The 20,000-nt window shown below is 53.9% G+C and overlaps 1 protein-coding gene across 1 annotated transcript in view; it reads left to right on the plus strand.

Annotated features, from left to right (window-relative positions):
* Nucleotides 1-20,000, plus strand: part of LOC311321941 (utrophin-like) — a gene marked incomplete at its 3' end in the record, with an annotated part of 104,371 nt that overhangs the window by 70,042 nt on the left and 14,329 nt on the right. The window contains exons 43-47 of the mRNA XM_084453956.1: nt 920-947; nt 1,704-1,860; nt 13,266-13,395; nt 17,283-17,551; nt 18,360-18,506. Coding sequence (XP_084310082.1) covers nt 920-947; nt 1,704-1,860; nt 13,266-13,395; nt 17,283-17,551; nt 18,360-18,506 — 731 coding nt within the window. The remainder of the gene's footprint in view (nt 1-919; nt 948-1,703; nt 1,861-13,265; nt 13,396-17,282; nt 17,552-18,359; nt 18,507-20,000) is intronic.

Below are 20,000 nucleotides of genomic sequence, written 5' to 3' on the forward strand. Positions count from 1 at the left end.
ACTGTATCCCCACAGGAGAGAGGGGCTGCCGGCCTGGCAGCTGTGTGTGTGTGTGTGTGTGTGAGTGTGTGTGTGTGTGTGTGTGTGTGTGTGTGTGTGTGTATGTGTGTGGTGCCGTGCGTGCGTGCGTGCGTGGGGGCGCGCGCTGGTGCGTTGGGTTAACGTTTAAAGTCAATTATGTCTTAATTACACAACATGTGTAATTGGAACGCGGATATGGGCGGGGCCTAACGTTGCGTTCAGATGCATCACGCTGTGGGGAGGCTGTCTAACCAGAACTCACTCTCTCACACACACACACACACACACACACACACACACACACACACACAACCCCCTCAGTCCAGCTCTTGCATACTTCTCTAATGTATTGTGCTTAATGCCTGATGAATTGCGAAAGAATGGATGAATTCTAACCTGCTTTGAATTGTGTATCTAACACAGTGTGGAGAGTGTTTAACCAGGTGTGTGTAATTAGGTGTGTGGAGAGTGTGTAACCAGGTGTGTGGAGAGTGTGTAACCAGGTGTGCGTAACCAGGTGTGTGGATTGTGTGTAACCAGGTGTGTGGAGAGTGTGTAACCAGGTGTGTGTAACCAGGTGTGTGGAGAGTGTGTAACCAGGAGTGTAGCCAGGTGTGTGGAGAGTGTGTAACCAGGTGTGTGGAGAGTGTGTAACCAGGTGTGTGTAACCGGGTGTGTGGAGAGTGTGTAACCAGGTGTGTGGAGAGTGTGTAGCCAGGTGTGTGGAGAGTGTGTAGCCAGGTGTGTGGAGCGTGTGTAACCAGGTGTGTGCAGCCAGGTGTGTGGAGAGTGTGTAACCAGGTGTGTGTAACCAGGTCTTTGTAGCCAGGTGTGTGGAGAGTGTGTAACCAGGTGTGTGGAGCGTGTGTAACCAGGTGTGTGGATCGTGTGTAACCAGGTGTGTGTAACCAGGTCTTTGTAGCCAGGTGTGTGGAGCGTGTGTAGCCAGGTGTGTGGAGAGTATGTAACCAGGTGTGTGTAACCAGGTGTGTGGAGCGTGTGTAACCAGGTGTGTGTAACCAGGTGTGTGGAGCGGGTGTAACCAGGTGTGTGTAACCAGGTGTGTGGAGCGTGTGTAACCAGGTGTGTGTAACCAGGTGTGTGGAGCGTGTGTAACCAGGTGTGTGGAGCGTGTGTAACCAGGTGTGTGTAACCAGGTCTTTGTAGCCAGGTGTGTGGAGCGTGTGTAGCCAGGTGTGTGGAGAGTATGTAACCAGGTGTGTGTAACCAGGTGTGTGGAGCGTGTGTAACCAGGTGTGTGGAGCGTGTGTAACCAGGTGTGTGTAACCAGGTGTGTGGAGCGTGTGTAACCAGGTGTGTGTAACCAGGTGTGTGGAGCGTGTGTAACCAGGTGTGTGGAGCGTGTGTAACCAGGTGTGTGTAACCAGGTCTTTGTAGCCAGGTGTGTGGAGCGTGTGTAGCCAGGTGTGTGGAGAGTATGTAACCAGGTGTGTGGAACCAGGTGTGTGTAACCAGGTGTGTGGAGCGTGTGTAACCAGGTGTGTGTAACCAGGTGTGTGGAGCGTGTGTAACCAGGTGTGTGGAGCGTGTGTAACCAGGTGTGTGTAACCAGGTGTGTGGAGCGTGTGTAACCAGGTGTGTGGAGCGTGTGTTACCAGGTGTGTGTAACCAGGTGTGTGGAGCGTGTGTAACCAGGTGTGTGTGTGTGTGTGTGTGTGCAGGGCCCACCTGGAGGCCAGCGCGGAGCGGTGGACCCGTCTGCTGGCGCTGCTGGAGGACCTGTGGGGGTGGATGTGCTGTAAGGACCAGGACCTGGCCAAGCAGATGCCCATCGGAGGAGACCTCCCCACCCTGCTGCAGCAGCACAGCCACTGCCAGGTCAGCACCACAACATGACCACAACCACGGCCAGCATGACCACAACCACGGCCAACATGAACACAACCACGGCCAGCATGACCACAACCACGGCCAACATGACCACAACCACGGCCAACATGACCACAACCACGGCCAACATGACCACAACCACGGCCAACATGACCACAACCACGGCCAACATGACCACAACCACGGCCAACATGACCACAACCACGGTCAACATGATCATGATCGCCATCTAAACAGCCACTCCGCCGGAAAACCCATCATGACGGTTTACTCAAGCGCTGTGTTACCGCCTCGAGGCGGCTGTGGGCGCCAGAACGTGCGATGAGCTTTTAGAGAGGGGGCGGGGTCGGGGGTTGTGTTGACCGACGGCGTTGTGTTGGGCGACGGCGCTTTGACGGAACCCTTAATGGGTTTCTCTGGTCCCGCTGTCCCTTCTGTTCGCAAAGCCATTATTTATTTCACACAAACACATACGCACACAAAGGCAACACGCGCACACACACACACACTCCTCCACCAACGCACACATCTCCCACACCACTTCAGATCGGTAGCGGTGTGTGTAGGTGTCAGCCAGCAGAGGCAAAGAATGTGTGTGTGTTTCGTAAAATTATGTGCTTTTGTGTCTGTGTGTGTCTGTGTGAGTGTGTGTGTGTTTTGTAAAAGTATGTGCTTTTGTGTGTGTGTTGCTTAAAAGTATGTGCTTGTGTGTGTGTGTGTGTGTGTGTGTGTGTGAGCGTGCGTGTGTGTTATCTGTATCTGTACAGTATGTGTGTGTGTTTTGTGCATAAAAAGTGTAAAAGTGTGATTTTGTGTACGTGAAAGTGTGTGTGTGAGTGTGTGTGTGTTTCCAGAGGAGGGGAGGTGGAGGGGAGATGAGTCAGACTGGCTAGGAGAGGAGGGGGGGAGGGGAGGAGGGAGAGGAGGGGAGAGGAGGTGGGTCAGACTGGCTAGGAGAGGGGGGGAGGGGAGAGGAGGGAGAGGAGAGGAGCTGGGTCAGACTGGCTAGGAGAGGAGGGGGGGAGGGAGAGGAGGGAGAGGAGAGGAGGGAGAGGAGGGAAGGATGGAGAGGAGAGGAGGTGGTCAGACTGGCTAGGAGAGGAGGGGGGGAGGGAGAGGAGCTGGGTCAGGACTGCTAGGAGAGGAGGGGGGGAGGGGAGAGGAGGGGGGAAGGAGAGGAGGGAGAGGAGAGGAGGTGGGTCAGACTGGCTAGGAAAGGAGGGGGGTAGGGGGGTAGGAGAGGAGGAGGGGAGGAGGGGAAGAGGAGGGGGGGAGGGGGAGGAGGTGGGTCAGACTGGCTAGATAAGAGGTAGAAGAGACGGTAACCTGGAGAATCCAAAACCTTTTCCTCCTCTTTTTACCCTCCCTCTTTTCATCCCTGCATCCCTCTGTCAACCTCTGTCTCTATTCATCTCCCTCTTTTATTCTCCTCTCTCTCTCTCTCTCTTTCCTCTCTCGCTCACTCGCCCATTTTGTCCCTCTCTCTTTCAGTCTCATGCTCCAGTGACCTTTCCCTCTTTCTCTTTCCTCTTTTAGCATTTCCCCCTCTCTCCCTCTCTCTCTCTTCCTCTCCCCTCCTCTCTCTTCCTCTCTCTCTCTCTCTCTTCCTCTCCCTCTCTCTCTCTTCTTCTCCCTCTCTCTCTTCCTCTCCTCTCTCTCTCTTCCTCTCCCTCCTCTCTCTTCTCTCTCTCTCTCAGAGAAATGATGATAATAAAGTTGAAGAGTTGAAAGGAAATGGTGGCCTGCGGGGCGGAGTCTAGGGGCGGGGCCTCGGTTCAGGGTGAGTCTGGGGGCGGGGCCTCGGTTCAGGATGAGTCTGGGGACGGGGCCTCGGTTCAGGGTGAGTCTGGGGGCGGGGCCTCGGTTCAGGATGAGTCTGGGGGGCGGGGCCTCGGTTCAGGATGATGTATTAACATAATAGAGCCTCGCGACGCACTTTAGCGGAAAGACAGAGGGAAGGATGAGAAACGGACGCTAAGTGAGAGCGATAGAGGAGGGAGAGGGGGATTCACTAGACGGGGGAGCGAGGCGGAAGAGAGGCGGAGACAGAGGGCGCGGGAAACGGAACCAACTTTATCTGTCGCGCTGTCAGATTCCGCCAGAGCAGCTCTTCAGCCACGAACGCAGCTGCCCGCCCGCAGGGTCATGTGAACGAATGAAAGAGGGAGGGGCGTTCTATCCCCCCTGACCAGAAGAGCAGTCTTCTTCTTCCTCCTCCTCTGCGTATCGGTTGTGTGTCCGTTGATATGGCCTTAATAGCTTTTATTAATCACACATTCAATTATCCAGTAAAAGGGCTTGGTTTGTGTTGCGCTGATTAAACTCATCAATCAGCTTTATTAAATTAACGCCTTTTAGAGAGAGAGAGAGAGTTAGGGAGGGAGAGAGAGAGAAAGAGAGAGAGTTAGGGAGGGATGGAGAGAGAGAGACCGAGACCCTTTAAATCATTGGCTTTTCTTTTATCTCTCAGCAACAGTTGGCTCTTGTTGAGGAGAGTGGCGGAGATTTGAAGAGAAACCCCAAATACTTTAAATCAGGGAAACTATGAGTAAAGCTTAATGAGGCATGTACAAAATATTGTGTCTGCTGCTCGCTAGTTTAAAGTGGTTTACGGTTATTATTAGCTCTTTGTTTTTTGGGCATGCTGAGCTTTAAGATTGTTTTCGCTAGCGTTAGCACAAAAGTAGCCGTTCAGTCAGGCTAGCTTGACGCACGTAGCTCAGGCTAAGCTAATGTAATCACGCAGGTCCACAGTCAAAGCTATAATATAGGCAGAATGGCAACATTAGCTAGTTTAATCATGCTGTCTGCATGATTGATTAGCATCTTTTGTACCTGGATGGGCAGGTCGTAAAGCAAAATTAAATGGATTAAACCGCTGTGCTCGCCATAGCTTATCTTCCCCTGAGAGAGAAGGAAAGAAAGAGAGAGAAGTCATTTGGCTTGCTGTGAATAATTACCTGTCACGGACTTGAACTTTTAATTTGTTTCTCCTCATTTCCCCTCATTCACTCTGGAAACTCTCCGGGCTCGTGGCTCACGCAGAGCGTCAGAGGCTGTGGGTAAAGTAACAGGCAGAACTGTCCCACTTTGCTGATTTGGTTACGCAAAGTATACGTTAGTCAGTGGGAGGGGGTGCGTCCAATGACCGGGTGGAGTAATTAAATGAAGCGCCGCAGGTGTGCCTTTCTTCAGCCAATCAGGTGTGCCTTTCTTCAGCCAATCAGGTGTGCCTTTCTTCAGCCAATCAGGTGTGCCTTAGGATAAAAAACAGGCTAGGCATGAGAAAGGATGGATGAACAAAGTGGGACTGCTGAAGAAGCCAAGGCTTGAGGCCGCATCACTGGAGATCAATAGTCTGTCCTTGTGTGTAAAGTACAAGAGTGCAGATTACAGAGACAGATAAGGATTTGAAATGTTCAAGTTGCTTGAGGAGATGGAGGCGCATGACTCAGAGTGGGCGGAGCTTCTCACGGGAGCGTCGGTAGGCGAAGCTCATCCATTCTTCCAATCCTGGGGACGTTCGTATTGGGCGCCGCTGTGACAAGGCACTGTTGTTATGATTTCCAAAAGCCATCAAATGCATCAAATACAAGCATCATGCAAAAGAGCTGTCATCCAAACTCACTGTTTGAACCGGGCCTGGCCGACCCTGTGACCTCAGCTGTCCTCCGCTGTACTGGTGGGCTTAAGGTGTGTTTTACTTTGGGATGCCAAGGCTCATTTCCTGTCCTACAGTTGAGAAAGATTTGGGCTTATTTTTGTGGAGGGCGTCACTGGAGAGGTAGGTAGAGTAAAAAAAAAAGCCTTGGCCTGAAATCCAATCCTATAGTTGCTTTGGACAGCAACTAGCCTTTAGCCTTAGTGGAGTCCCAGCTAAAAGTAGCTCCTCTGAGCTAGCAGGCCAGTTACCGTGTTTCCGCCTCCAGTCACAATAGCTCCCTCCCCTGTGTGCTTGAACCCTTCCCCTGTGTGCTTGAGAGGGGAGGGAGGGGAGAGGGAGAGGGGAGGGAGAGGGGAGGGAGAGGGGAGGGAGAGCGGAGGGAGAGGGGAGGGAGGGGAGGGGAGAGAGGGAGAGGAGAGGGGAGGGAGGGGGGATGGAGAGGGGAGGAAGGGGAGAGGGAGAGGGGAGTGAGAGGGGAGGGAGAGCGGAGGGAGAGGGGAGGGAGAGCGGAGGGAGAGGGGAGGGAGGGGAGGGGAGAGAGGGAGAGGAGAGGGGAGGGAGGGGGGATGGAGAGGGGAGGAAGGGGAGAGGGAGAGGGGAGGGAGGGGAGAGAGGGAGAGGGGAGGGAGGGTGGATGGAGAGGGGAGGAAGGGGAGAGAGGGAGATGGGAGGGAGAGGGGAGGGAGGGGGATGGAGAGGGGAGGAAGGGGAGAGAGGGAGAGGGGAGGGAGGGGAGGGAGGGGAGAGAGGGGAGGGAGAGCGGAGGCTACTGGCACGCCGTTTATCTGGTTTTAAACGTTGGCGATGGCAAACGAGGCCCCAGAGCTGTTCTCCGGTGCGCACGAGAGAGAGGGAGAGAGAGGGAGGGAGGGAGGGAGGGAGGGAGGGAGAGAGAGGGAGGGAGGTAGAAAGGGAGGGAGAGAGAGAGAGAGAGAGAGAGAGGGAGGGAGAGAGAGAGAGCATGATGAGAAATACACATGGGGCGAGGAGAGGAAGAACAGACGAGGAGAGATGAGTGTCCCCTCGCCCCCAAGTGGGTAGAGGAGAAGAGGAGGCGGGGGAGGAAGGAGATGTGTGGGACAGGATGGAGACGGCGCTACCGCTCCGTCTGGAGGGCCAGGCGCACGCTGTGCCGCAGTGCCGGGGGGGGCTAGGAGCCCATGGAGGAAAGAACATGAGGGTTGAGTGGAGAGATGAAAGAGAGAGGGAGGGAGGGAGGGAGGGAGGGAGGGAGGGAGAGAAAGAGGAGCAGCCTTTGGTCGGTTAGGAAATCTCAGCTCGTCCCTTTGTTTTGATGCTATCAGGCTTCTGGACTGGGCACTGGGAGATATGACGCAAACTGATGCCAACAACCTCACACACACACACACACACACACACAAACACACACCCACACACACACACACACACACACACACACACACACACACACACACACACACACACAGTTAGACTGAAGCACACTCTTACGCACACACCCACACACACACGCACACGCACACACACACACACACACACACACACACACACACACACACACACACACACACACACACACACACACACACACTTGTCACCAAGGGCATGACTCACAGCTATACCCCTGCAGTGGTGTTGTCGAGTCAAAAAACCCATCACCTCTTCTGGCTGTGTTTCTCACAGCTCAGCGGTGTGTATCCGTCCCCGTCATGACCTCGGCCCAGCGCCGTCTCAGCCGTACCCACGGCCCTCCCCTCCCACATCTCCGGTCCAGCTCGCTCCTGTCCTCGCGCCTGGGTCCACCCGCGCCCAGGGTTATCTCTGAGTCAGAGACGCGGCGGCGTGCGTTTGATATCGGCCCGTTTGAAGACTCCCCTCAAAGGCCTCTGCCTGAAGCGCGTCAGCCGCGCGCACCTGCCTTCACCCTCAGACTGTGATGATCAACCTGCCTTCACCCTCAGACTGTGAGGATGAACCTGCCTTCACCCTCAGACTGTGAGGATGAACCTGCCTTCACCCTCAGACTGTGAGGATGAACCTGCCTTCACCCTCAGACTGTGAGGATCAACCTGCCTTCACCCTCAGACTGTGAGGATGAACCTGCCTTCACCCTCAGACTGTGAGGATCAACCTGCCTTCACCCTCAGACTGTGAGGATCAACCTGCCTTCACCCTCAGACTGTGAGGATGATGATCGCTGTTGGTATTGAAGTATCAATGGCTGAAGAGGAAAGCAGTTTTGTCGGAACTGAATTGTAGATGAGATTCAACGTTTATGTAGTACAACAGCGTACAGATATCTGGGTCAGTCACAGAGAAACGCTTTGGCAGTCAACGTTCCCTGATCAGACAACATGGTGTTCAGTTTGACCCACCTTTATAGTTGGTGGTCTGCACCTATGCATGGTTTCAGTCCAATGGCTTGAACTCTCCAACTATGACCTTATACACCAGTGGGCAGTGAGCTTCTTCTGGATGTGCCCTTGATCTCCTCCAGAGCCCCGACCACGACCAACCAAGGCATGTACAGGTATATGTTCTTGTGCTGAGAATAGCCAGGGCACAGAGACAGAAAAACCTCTTATCGGCCCACGCGGGGTGAGGCGGGTTCGACACCGACATGTCTCTGTGTGAGGTTGTGAGTGACAGGTGTGTGTGTGGGGGGGGGGGGGGGGGGGCGGGTCGGGTCTATAGAACTGAGTGACGCTGTGGATTGCCATGGTGACGCAGCTCGGCCCCGGGCCAACCCCCTCCTGACGCATTCCGCCGGCAAGGACAGGTCGCCGTGGTGACGGGCGGATGCTCTGTAAGGAGACGGGCTATTTATAGACGTGCGTGCGCTCTCTTCCTCTCGTCCTGGTTTGTGTCTATCTCTCTTTTACCCCCCCCCCCCCTCTTCCTCCAACCCTCTCCATCTCTTCATCCCCCCTTCTCTGTCTCCTCTTAGAGGAACCGTCACCCCTTCTCTGTCTCCTCTTAGAGGAACCGTCACCCCTTCTCTGTCTCCTCTTAGAGGAACCCGTCACCCCTTCTCTGTCTCCTCTTAGAGGAACCGTCACCCCTTCTCTGTCTCCTCTTAGAGGAACCATCACCCCTTCTCTGTCTCCTCTTAGAGGAACCATCGTCCCTTCTCTGTCTCCTCTTAGAGGAACCGTCACCCCTTCTCTGTCTCCTCTTAGAGGAACCGTCACCCCTTCTCTGTCTCCTCTTAGAGGAACCGTCACCCCTTCTCTGTCTCCTCTTAGAGGAACCGTCACCCCTTCTCTGTCTCCTCTTAGAGGAACCATCGTCCCTTCTCTGTCTCCTCTTAGAGGAACCGTCACCCCTTCTCTGTCTCCTCTTAGAGGAACCGTCACTCCTTCTCTGTCTCCTCTTAGAGGAACCATCGTCCCTTCTCTGTCTCCTCTTAGAGGAACCGTCACCCCTTCTCTGTCTCCTCTTAGAGGAACCGTCACCCCTTCTCTGTCTCCTCTTAGAGGAACCATCACCCCTTCTCTGTCTCCTCTTAGAGGAACCATCGTCCCTTCTCTGTCTCCTCTTAGAGGAACCGTCACCCCTTCTCTGTCTCCTCTTAGAGGAACCGTCACCCCTTCTCTGTCTCCTCTTAGAGGAACCGTCACCCCTTCTCTGTCTCCTCTTAGAGGAACCGTCACCCCTTCTCTGTCTCCTCTTAGAGGAACCGTCACCCAGTTCCCAAACAAGCAGGGAAGGAATCAATGGAACCGAGTGAACCTCTCATTAGCGCCGCTGATTCAATCATGGCGCCTGATGGGCCTTTTCTCCCTTAGCCAATCAGGGCGCCCGACAGGCCTTATCTCCCTTAGCCAATCAGGGCGCCCAACGGGCCTTTTCTTCCTTAGCCAATCAGGGCGCCCGATGGTCCTTTTGTCCCTCAGCGGTGCGAAGACGGGGATTGGTGGGCAGGTCAGTCCTCAGTCTAAAGGAACCCCCCCTAGTCCTCAGTCTAAAGGAAACCCCCCCTAGTCCTCAGTCTAAAGGAAACCCCCCCCTAGTCCTCAGTCTAAAGGAAACCCCCCCTAGTCCTCAGTCTAAAGGAACCCCCCCTAGTCCTCAGTCTAAAGGAAACCCCCCCTAGTCCTCAGTCTAAAGGAAACCCCCCCCTAGTCCTCAGTCTAAAGGAAACCCCCCCCTAGTCCTCAGTCTAAAGGAACCCCCCCTAGTCCTCAGTCAAAAGGAACCCCCCCTAGTCCTCAGTCTAAAGGAACCCCCCCTAGTCCTCAGTCTAAAGGAAACCCCCCCTAGTCCTCAGTCTAAAGGAACCCCCCCTAGTCCTCAGTCTAAAGGAAACCCCCCCTAGTCCTCAGTCTAAAGGAACCCCCCTAGTCCTCAGTCTAAAGGAAACCCCCCCTAGTCCTCAGTCTAAAGGAAACCCCCCCTAGTCCTCAGTCTAAAGGAAACCCCCCCTAGTCCTCAGTCTAAAGGAAACCCCCCCTAGTCCTCAGTCTAAAGGAAACCCCCCCTAGTCCTCAGTCTAAAGGAACCCCCCCTAGTCCTCAGTCTAAAGGAAACCCCCCCTAGTCCTCAGTCTAAAGGAAACCCCCCCTAGTCCTCAGTCTAAAGGAACCCCCCCCTAGTCCTCAGTCTAAAGGAACCCCCCCTAGTCCTCAGTCTAAAGGAAACCCCCCCTAGTCCTCAGTCTAAAGGAACCCCCCTAGTCCTCAGTCTAAAGGAAACCCCCCCTAGTCCTCAGTCTAAAGGAACCCCCCCCCTAGTCCTCAGTCTAAAGGAAACCCCCCCTAGTCCTCAGTCCAAAGGAAACCCCCCCCTAGTCCTCAGTCTAAAGGAACCCCCCCCTAGTCCTCAGTCTAAAGGAACCCCCCCCTAGTCCTCAGTCCAAAGGAACCCCCCCCTAGTCCTCAGTCCAAAGGAAACCCCCCCCAGTCCTCAGTCTAAAGGAACCCCCCCCAGTCCTCAGTCTAAAGGAAGGGCTTGGTAGTCATACGTAGCGCGCGGACCAGAGTGCAGCACCTCCTGTGTGAATGTTCCTTTGTGGTAGTGACTGAATGGATCTGATTCACTACAGTACACGACCGAGCCAAAAACACTATTTTACTAATATCATACAAAAAGCTCAAATAAACCAAACTAATATATTATGTGAAGGGCTTTCGCTACGATAATAGTACCCACAATGCACCTAACACTAATCCTCCAGTAACTCTGATTTCAAAGGATGGAGGACAATGATGTTTTTCTGCTCTTCAAGTACAGGGTCAAACTAGATGAAGGAAGGGTTCGTAAGCGAGTTTTAGACTCTTTTATCTCTGGAAAAGACTGAGTGGCCTCTGCTCTCCGAACGTCTGTCCTCTGCTCTCCTGACGTTCTCGCCTATTTTTAACGAGTCTCAGAAATTCCTCCCAGTCCCAGAAATCCCCAGTGACCTACAGATGACCAGCACGTCCCTGTGTGTGTGTGTGTGTGTGTGTACATGTACATGTGTATTAGAGAGGATGAGGAAGTGTGGGTGTCTGTCTGTGTGTGTCTGTGTGTGTGTGTGTGTGTGTGTGTGTGTGTGTGTGTGTGTACACACGTGTGTACATGTACATGTGTATTAGAGAGGATGAGGGAGTGTGTGTGTGTGTGTGTGTGTGTGTGTGTGTGTGTGTGTGTATGTGTGTGTATGTGCTTAGAGAGAATGAGAAGGAAGGAGGCATAGATAAATTAATTGGCGAGGGAATGTGTTTGTGTCTGCTTTTATGCTTGCGTGTGTGTGTGTGTGTGTGTGTGTGTGTGTGCTCACGGCTGTGTGTGTGTGTGTGTGTGCGCGCTCATGCTCGACCAATTTCACACTGATCTCTGAGAAACGTCTCATTTGACCCCCTGCCTCTCCTGCCCTCTACTGCCCTCTACTGCCCTCTCCAGCCCTCTACTGCCCTCTCCAGCCCTCTACTGCCCTCTCCAGCCCTCTCCAGCCCACTACAGCCCTCTACTGCCCTCTCCAGCCCTCTCCAGCCCTCTCCAGCCCTCTACTGCCCTCTACTGCCCTCTACTGCCCTCTCCAGCCCTCTACTGCCCTCTCCAGCCCTCTACAGCCCTCTACAGCCCTCTACTGCCCTCTACTGCCCTCTCCAGCCCTCTACTGCCCTCTACTGCCCTCTACTGCCCTCTACTGCCCTCTCCAGCCCTCTACTGCCCTCTACTGCCCTCTCCAGCCCTCTACTGCCCTCTACTTCCCTCTCCAGCCCTCTACTGCCCTCTACTTCCCTCTCCAGCCCACTACAGCCCTCTACTGCCCTCTACTGCCCTCTCCAGCCCTCTCCAGCCCTCTACTGCCCTCTCCAGCCCACTACAGCCCTCTACTGCCCTCTACTGCCCTCTCCAGCCCTCTACTGCCCTCTACTGCCCTCTACTGCCCTCTCCAGCCCTCTACTGCCCTCTACTGCCCTCTACTGCCCTCTCCAGCCCTCTACTGCCCTCTACTTCCCTCTCCAGCCCTCTACTGCCCTCTCCAGCCCTCTCCAGCCCTCTACTGCCCTCTACTGCCCTCTCCAGCCCTCTACTGCCCTCTCCAGCCCTCTACTGCCCTCTACTGCCCTCTCCAGCCCTCTACTGCCCTCTACTGCCCTCTACTGCCCTCTCCAGCCCTCTACTGCCCTCTCCAGCCCTCTACTGCCCTTTACTGCCCTCTCCAGCCCTCTACTGCCCTCTACTGCCCTCTCCAGCCCTCTACTGCCCTCTCCTTCTCTCACACACCTGCCCCCTCTCTCTCCCCCTCTCTCTCTCTCTCTCACTTTCTTTCTCTCACTCTCTCTTTCACACACTTTAATTCTCTCTCTCAATTCAGTTTAATCCAATTTAATATGCTTTATTGGCATGAATGTCAGGTGAACAATATTGCCAAAACGTCAAGAATACAATTCAATAATGACTCCCTCTCCTTCCCTCCCTCTCCATCCCTCCATCCCTCCCTCTCCATCCCTCCATCCCTCCCTCTCCATCCCTCCCTCTCCTTTCTTCCATCCCTCCCTCTCCATCCCTCCATCCCTGCCTCTCCATCCCTCCATCCCTGCCTCTCCATCCCTCCATCCCTCCCTCTCCATCCCCTCGTTGCCAGACCGTGAGCTCATTTAGAACTGCAGCCCATAATAACTCCAACAACTGTTGCTATGGAGAGGTTTACAGCATCTCTGGGGCAGAACAGCGCTGATCTGGGGCGCTCCCAGGCTTAGTCTGGCGCCGGGCGCGTTCGATTTGAACGGAGATGCCTTTTCTGAGGCGGGGCGATCCGGCGGCCGCAGGACACGGGGTCAGGTAGAGGTCAGAGACAAGGACGGGACCGGGGGGAGAGATGATGGCGGCGGAGCTATCACTGCCCCCCCCCGGCCGGACTCTCAGGACCCCGAGATGAGCTAATGGGCTCCCCGAGAGGAGAGGAGCTAATGGGCTCCCCGAGAGGAGAGGAGCTAATGGGCTCCCCGAGAGGAGAGGAGCTAATGGGCTCCCCGAGAGGAGAGGAGAGGAGCTAATGCTTCCACGGTTGCCTTCGCTAAAAGACAGTTGTTGTTTTTGTTGTTGTTGTTGACTGACACTCCACTGTAACTATTCTCTACTCTGTGTATAACAATTCTCGCCTATTCATTGGCTGATCGTGCCAGAGACATTGACTAATCCCTGTGTGTGTGTGTGTGTGTGTGTGTGTGTGTGTGTGTGTGTGTGTGTGTGTGTGTGTGTGTGTGTGTGTGTGTGTGTGTGTGTGTGTGTGTGTGTGTGTGTGCGCGCGCCTCCCCAGGCCTTGCGGTCGGAGATGAAGGACCGTGAGCACGTGGTGATCAGCGCACTGGACCAGGCGCGCATGTTCCTGGCCGACCAGCCAATCGAAGGGCCCGGTGAACCACGCAAGAACCTGCAGCCCAAAACTGGTGAGAACAACATCTCTAAAACCAGCACTGTTTAAACTGGTGAGAACAACATCACTAAAACCAGCACTGTTTAAACTGGTGAGAACAACATCTCTAAAACCAGCACTGTTTAAACTGGTGAGAACAACATCTCTAAAACCAGCACTGTTTAAACTGGTGAGAACAACATCTCTAAAACCAGCACTGTTTAAACTGGTGAGAACAACATCTCTAAAACCAGCACTGTTTAAACTGGTGAGAACACCTGAAACAGGAGAGTTTTTAATTACCTGAACATGGAAAATCCATTTTACAGCCCTGAGTGTGATGATTGTAGGATTCCAGCACTGGGCTCTCTCTCCCTTTGAGTCTCACACACACGCGCGCACGCACGCACGCACGCACACACACACACACACACACACACACACACACACACACACACACACACACACACACACACACACACACACACACACACACACACACACACACACACACACACACACACACACACACACACAGGTGCACAGCCCGTCTCTCCCAGTTGCAAAGTCAGCCGTTTGTTTCCTAATATGGTTTATGTTAAGACATCTCTGTTTTCATAACTTTGTGTTGGCCATAATGTTATTATGGAAGGCACTGCCGCCATTTTCATTATGTTTTCATAGCCGACACGCCAGACAGAAGAAGCCCAGTTGAACCACACAAAGAACAATTCAGTAGTACGCTACATTCTTGAACATAGAAGACAATAGAACAAGTTGAACATATATAGGCTTTTATTGTCATTTTCAATTATATGTTTTTGTTGCTGTCAAGACCTTTGGGCTGTTTTGCAATTCAGAAAGAACTAAATGCGCAGCCATCCGCTTTAACATTTTATTTTTATTTGTATTATTACCTACGTGTGTAGGCATACAGACCCACATTGGCCGGGTTTCCCGATAAAGAACCTTCTTAAGGAACCCTTCTTAAGCAACCCTTTGTATGGGAGTTAAGAAGTACTTTGGAGTTAAGTGCTTCTTAACTCGTTCGGGAAATCCGGCCATTAAAGATGATTATGATCACATTATATTATGTAATGGCAGTGCATGCAATTTAATGTTTTTAAATAATTTGGATGGATGGAACTGGCCTGAAAAATTGGATCATATAGGCCTAGTCTACCGCAAACTCAAGATTCTGGTCTACTGGGCCTCAGGCCTACATGAAAAAGACTCAATGATATCCTCATAAAACACCGTAAAGAATTACTTATGCCGAATACAAGTGACAGCTACGAATTTGGATGAGGCAATATGCTGCATTTGCAGGAAAGAAATATCCGTTGCACAGAAGGTCTTTTTCGTTTTTTTGCGCATGGTAAACGGCCGAACCACGCGTTTCCTCTGCCTTACCTTCACAGCCCCCGTCACACGTGCTCTCATATAACTAGGGTTTACTGATGGTTGTCCAGGGATTTCTAGTAGTACATTTCATTTAGTTTTAATTGAACCTATGTGTGTAACAAGTCTCAGTTTTGGGGGAATGATTTGAGTGGTGTGGCCCTACAGTGTCCTTAGAAAACCGAGTAACAGAGTTTAATTGAGGCTCCGGGCATCCCAGAATGCACCGGAATACTAAACGCGCACGGGCGCCCGCCCAGCCATCCCCGGGTGATGAAACGGTGATGTAATCGCCGCCAGCCCCTCGCCAACACGCTCTGGTCCGACGAACAATAACCAGCGCTGAGATCGCAGGAGAGATGTGCAGAAGAAGGAGGGATGGAGGGAGCGAGAGAGAGAGGGAGGGAGAGAGAGAGAGAGGGAGAGAGAGAGGGAGGGAGGGAGGGAGGGAGGGAGGGAGAGAGAGAGAGGAATGGATGGAATGAGAGCGAGCACGTCGGAGGCTCATGGAGATGGTCATTGGCATGCATAGTAATACTGAATTACAGCGTTCTGCATGGCGATGCACAGACACAGGAACACCTAATCTAATCTAATCTGGTCGCCCCAGGCCTCCGAGACCGCCGTCCTCCTTCAACCTCTCTCCCCCTCCTCCTCTTCTCCTCCCTCCTCCTCTCCTCCCTCCTCCTTCTCGTTGGACGCTTGATCGACCCGTGTGCCTCAGTATGTATGTGGGTCCGTCACACACGTACCAGAGCCCGCCACCTGGGGGCGCTTTTCCCCACTGCGAGTCCATTTTGTTTTGGGCATAAAAAAAGGATGCGTGGGGGCTCAGTTCTACCCAGGAGCCCGTCTACTTTCTACATCAACAGAGTTTGAGAAGCTCTTTTGGTGCTTGTTCTAAATATTAGGATTCTCATAGGTTAGTATCAGGGTTAGGTGCATTGTGGGTACATTTATCAGTTGCAGTTATATTTCACACCATAGATCAAGAGGACTCTTATTGAGGTAGTTGGATCATGTTGGATAGATCAGATGGCTCGGTCATGTAGTCACGCCGTTAGACGGGGAGTCTGTGAGGTTGAGTCGGCCGTGATCGACGCTGCGGCGCACGGAGACAGGCCCGTGGCGTGAGGAGAGAGGCCCGTGGCGTGAGGAGAGAGGACCGTGGCGTGAGGAGAGAGGCCCGTGGCGTGAGGAGAGGACCGTGGCGTGAGGAGAGAGGCCCGTGGCGTGAGGAGAGAGGCCCGTGGCGTGAGGAGAGAGGACCGTGGCGTGAGGAGAGAGGACCGTGGCGTGAGGAGAGAGGACCGTGGCGTGAGGAGAGAGGCCCGTGGCGTGAGGAGAGGACCGTGGCGTGAGGAGAGAGGACCGTGGCGTGAGGAGAGAGGCCCGTGGCGTGAGGAGAGAGGACCGTGGCGTGAGGAGAGAGGCCCGTGGCGTGAGGAGAGAGGACCGTGGCGTGAGGAGAGAGGCCCGTGGCGTGAGGAGAGAGGACCGTGGCGTGAGGAGAGGACCGTGGCGTGAGGAGAGAGGACCGTGGCGTGAGGAGAGAGGACCGTGGCGTGAGGAGAGAGGACCGTGGCGTGAAGAGAGGACCGTGGCGTGAGGAGAGAGGACCGTGGCGTGAGGAGAGAGGACCGTGGCGTGAGGAGAGAGGACCGTGGCGTGAGGCGTCTCTCAGACACACGCGGCCGAGCTCCCAGAAGCTACATGAGGTCGGGAGTTCCATTTTCACCACTGGAGACTGCGCGTCGATCGACGACCTCGCACCGAGAGGCTCGCGCTTCAAATGTCACGAGGACCCCTGAATAGTAGCCCGTTCTGAAGCCTGGCTCTGCGCAGGTCAGGAGGTTCACCTTAATTGGCCGAGACTTCTCTTTGAACAACACGCTCTAGACGGAGCCAGAAACGGGACGAATTAAATCCAACGGTCAGAATTTATGCGTCGTACTTCGCTGAATCCCTTTGATTTGGCTGCCAACGGCCGGACGTTTCACAAACGCACGAGCAGCATACAGTAACTGCATCCCAGGACGCAAGCAAAACACACACAAAAAACAGACTGATGCACATCGCATCTTTGCCGGGCTATTGAGGAAAGCCATGTCAGCAGTTTTCTGGATTTCCAGAATTGAAAGAAAGTGCTCAGAGGCCCTTGTACTTTTCACACAAGGTCTTAGAGTTCCGGGAGTTAAACATCACGCACATGAAATGAATATCACTTCAAACATTTCATATTATGCGCTGTCCTGTCTCGTCCCTGCACCCTGTCCAAAGTGGTCTCAATGTTATGCACCTCGCCCGAAAGCAGATTCCTAGTATGTTGTAAAACCGCATGGCAAGAAACGGATTCCGATTCGGACGTTCATGAAAACATCGCGTTTCCACTCCTTCATTACCACAAAGGGACATTGCATCATGGGTAGGGGACGACGATGTTTACCGTTTTCCTCTGACGTCTGGCTCGTCGTTACTCTGCCCCTCACCGCTGTTGTGTCCCCTCCCCCCTCCCCCCAGACGTGACCCCGGAGGAGAGGGCGAGGGGCGTGGCCCGGGCCATCCGCAAGCAGACGGCGGAGGTGTGCGAGCGCTGGGAGCGCCTGCAGGGGCGGGTGGGGGCGTGGCAGCGGCAGGTGGAGCTGGCGCTGGAGCGGCTGCAGGAGCTGCAGAGCAGCATGGACCAGCTGGACCTGCGACTGGCCGGCGCAGAGGACGACCGCGTCGCCTGGCAACCTGTCGGTGACCTGCTGATCGACTCACTGCAGGACCACATCGACAAGACCACGGTGAGGGAGGGAGGGAAGGAGGGAGGGAGAGAAGGAGGGAGGGAGGGAGAGAGGGAGGAAGGAGGGAGGGAGGGAGAGAGGGAGGGAAGGAGGGAGGGAGGGAGAGAGGGAAGGAGAGAGAGGGAAGGAGGGAGGGAGGGAGAGAGGGAAGGAGAGAGGGAAGGAGGGAGGGAGGGAGGGAGGGAGGGAGGGAAGGAAGGAAGGAAGGAGGGAGGGAGGGAGGGAGGGAGGGAGAGAGAGTGGGAGGGAGGGAGGGAGGGAGGTGAGGGGGGGGGGGGGGGTGTATTAGGTCATCCATCCTCAAAGTCTAGGCTCCAATCCAGATCTGGACCGAACTAAGGGAGGGGGTAGAGGGGGAGTAGAATAAGGGTTGGATTAGAGAGAGAGAGAGAGAGAGAGAGAGAGAGAGAGAGAGAGAGAGAGAGAGAGAGAGAGAGAGAGAGAGAGAGAGAGAGAGAGAGAGAGAGAGAGAGAGAGAGAGAGAGAGAGAGAGAGAGAGATGAGAGAGAGAGAGAGAGAGAGAGAGAGAGAGAGAGAGAGAGAGAGAGAGAGAGAGAGAGAAAACACCAATAATGTAGCCAACATCAGTGGCAGACATAACATCATTAATCAACTTCCCTTGTCGCCTGACGCCAGTCTCCTTTCACATCAACTCCGAGCTGAACACTGACACTGTGTGTGTGTGTCTGTGTGTGTGTCTGTGTGTGTGTGCGTGCCTGTGTGTGTGTGCGTGTGTGTGCTTGTGTGCGTAAGTGCGTGCGTGCGTGCCTGTGTGTGTGTGTGTGTGTGCGTGTGCGTGTGTGTCCAGGCCTTCAAGGAGGAGATGGCCCCTCTGAGGCAGGAGGTGCGGGCGGTGAACGAGCTGTCGGCGGACTTGACCCCCCTGGACGTCCAGCTCTCCTCCATCTCCTCCCGACAGCTGGACGACCTCAACATGCGCTGGAAACTCCTGCAGGTAGGCAGGCGGTGTCGCACTCAATACCTTCCCCAGCCTTTAACGACATGGGAAACTTCTGCCTGGTGGGCAGGCGGTGTCGCACTCAATACCTTCCCCAACCATTAACGACACGGAAAACTTTGGTCCGGTGGGCTGGAGGTGTCACACTCAATTCCTTCCCCACTCTCGGGTTAGGTGTAACACCTGAAACGTTCCCCTTCTCAGTGATTAGTGGGTTTTGAGAATAGAATACAGGAGGACCCCACTCATCCGAACTTCAGAGATCCGAACCTCCCGGTCTACCGCACAGGCTTAAAAAAAATTTTTTTTTTTGAGCCTGCTATCTGGTTACTGGTGGGATTTTCATTACAGTACTGTAGGCCTACTTGCTTAAATCTGTCATAATAAACACGTACTGTATCCTACTGTGAATAAAAACAGAACTGTATGTAGACCTACATGTTGCCTGTAGGCTGTAGCCTACTGTCACGTTTAATTTCTTTGTTACTTTAATGTTGAGCGCAAAACGCAAACGAGTCTGCTGCGTGAGAGCTGCATTCCTTGGTAGCCAGAAAGCGCGTCAGCAACCTGAAGCAGCATCGAGTCATTTTTCGTTCCCAGTTAATGGACTTCAGGAACACAGACGTGACTCCCGCACATAAAACGAACAACACTTTCAAAATGTCATTTAAACACGCGTGGTGGGTCAGGCACAGCATGTTTACTGTTTACACCTACCTTGTTTACCATGTTTACTGTTTACACCTACCTTGTTTACCATGTTTACTGTTTACACCTACCTTGTTCATCTAATTAATCTGCCTCTCAGCATTCTTTATCACCCTCTATCTTCCTCATTGTCCTCTGTTCAGGCTCTCTTCTCTCTCTCTCTCTCTCTCTCTCTTCCCCTCTGTGTCCCTGTCTCTCTCGCCCCTCCTCTCTCTCAGTGTCTCTGTCTCTCTCTCTCTCGCTTTCTCCATCTCTTTGTGTCTGGTCTCCTCCTTGTTGTTTTCATTCAGACCCTGCCCTCTGTCACTCCCCTCCCCCCCCCCCCCCCCCCCCTCCCCCCCCGGTCTCTTTGTGGAGGATAAGGGACGTGGCGGTGGCCCCGGTCTCTTGTTCTCCCTGCTGCTGATTGGACGCCCGCAGACCTCTGTCAGTCGGCAGATCAATAAGAGTTTTACTCCCGGCGGAGCGGGCCAAGTCATGCCCACCCCCCGTTTGATCACTTGGTCTGTCCGCTCAACCAGAGTTCAGGACCTGTTTTTAACCCGGGGGGCACTGTCTGTGTGTGTGTGTGCGTGTGTGCGTGCGTGCGTGTGTGTGTGTGTGTGAACAGTACAGTAGCTCACTAGGATGGACCGCTTTCCGGAATGGTCCGGCCTGGAGGTCAAGAGCAGCAAATGTGCTGTCCTGTCCTGTATGAAGGGCGGAGTGGGGGGGACAGGTGGTACCACTCAAAAACAGACACACCCCCTGTGGTCTGCATAGCAACACAGCCCATTCGTGTAT

Source organism: Borostomias antarcticus (genome assembly GCF_949987555.1).
Source record: "Borostomias antarcticus genome assembly, chromosome: 19".
Taxonomy (NCBI): domain Eukaryota; kingdom Metazoa; phylum Chordata; class Actinopteri; order Stomiiformes; family Stomiidae; genus Borostomias; species Borostomias antarcticus.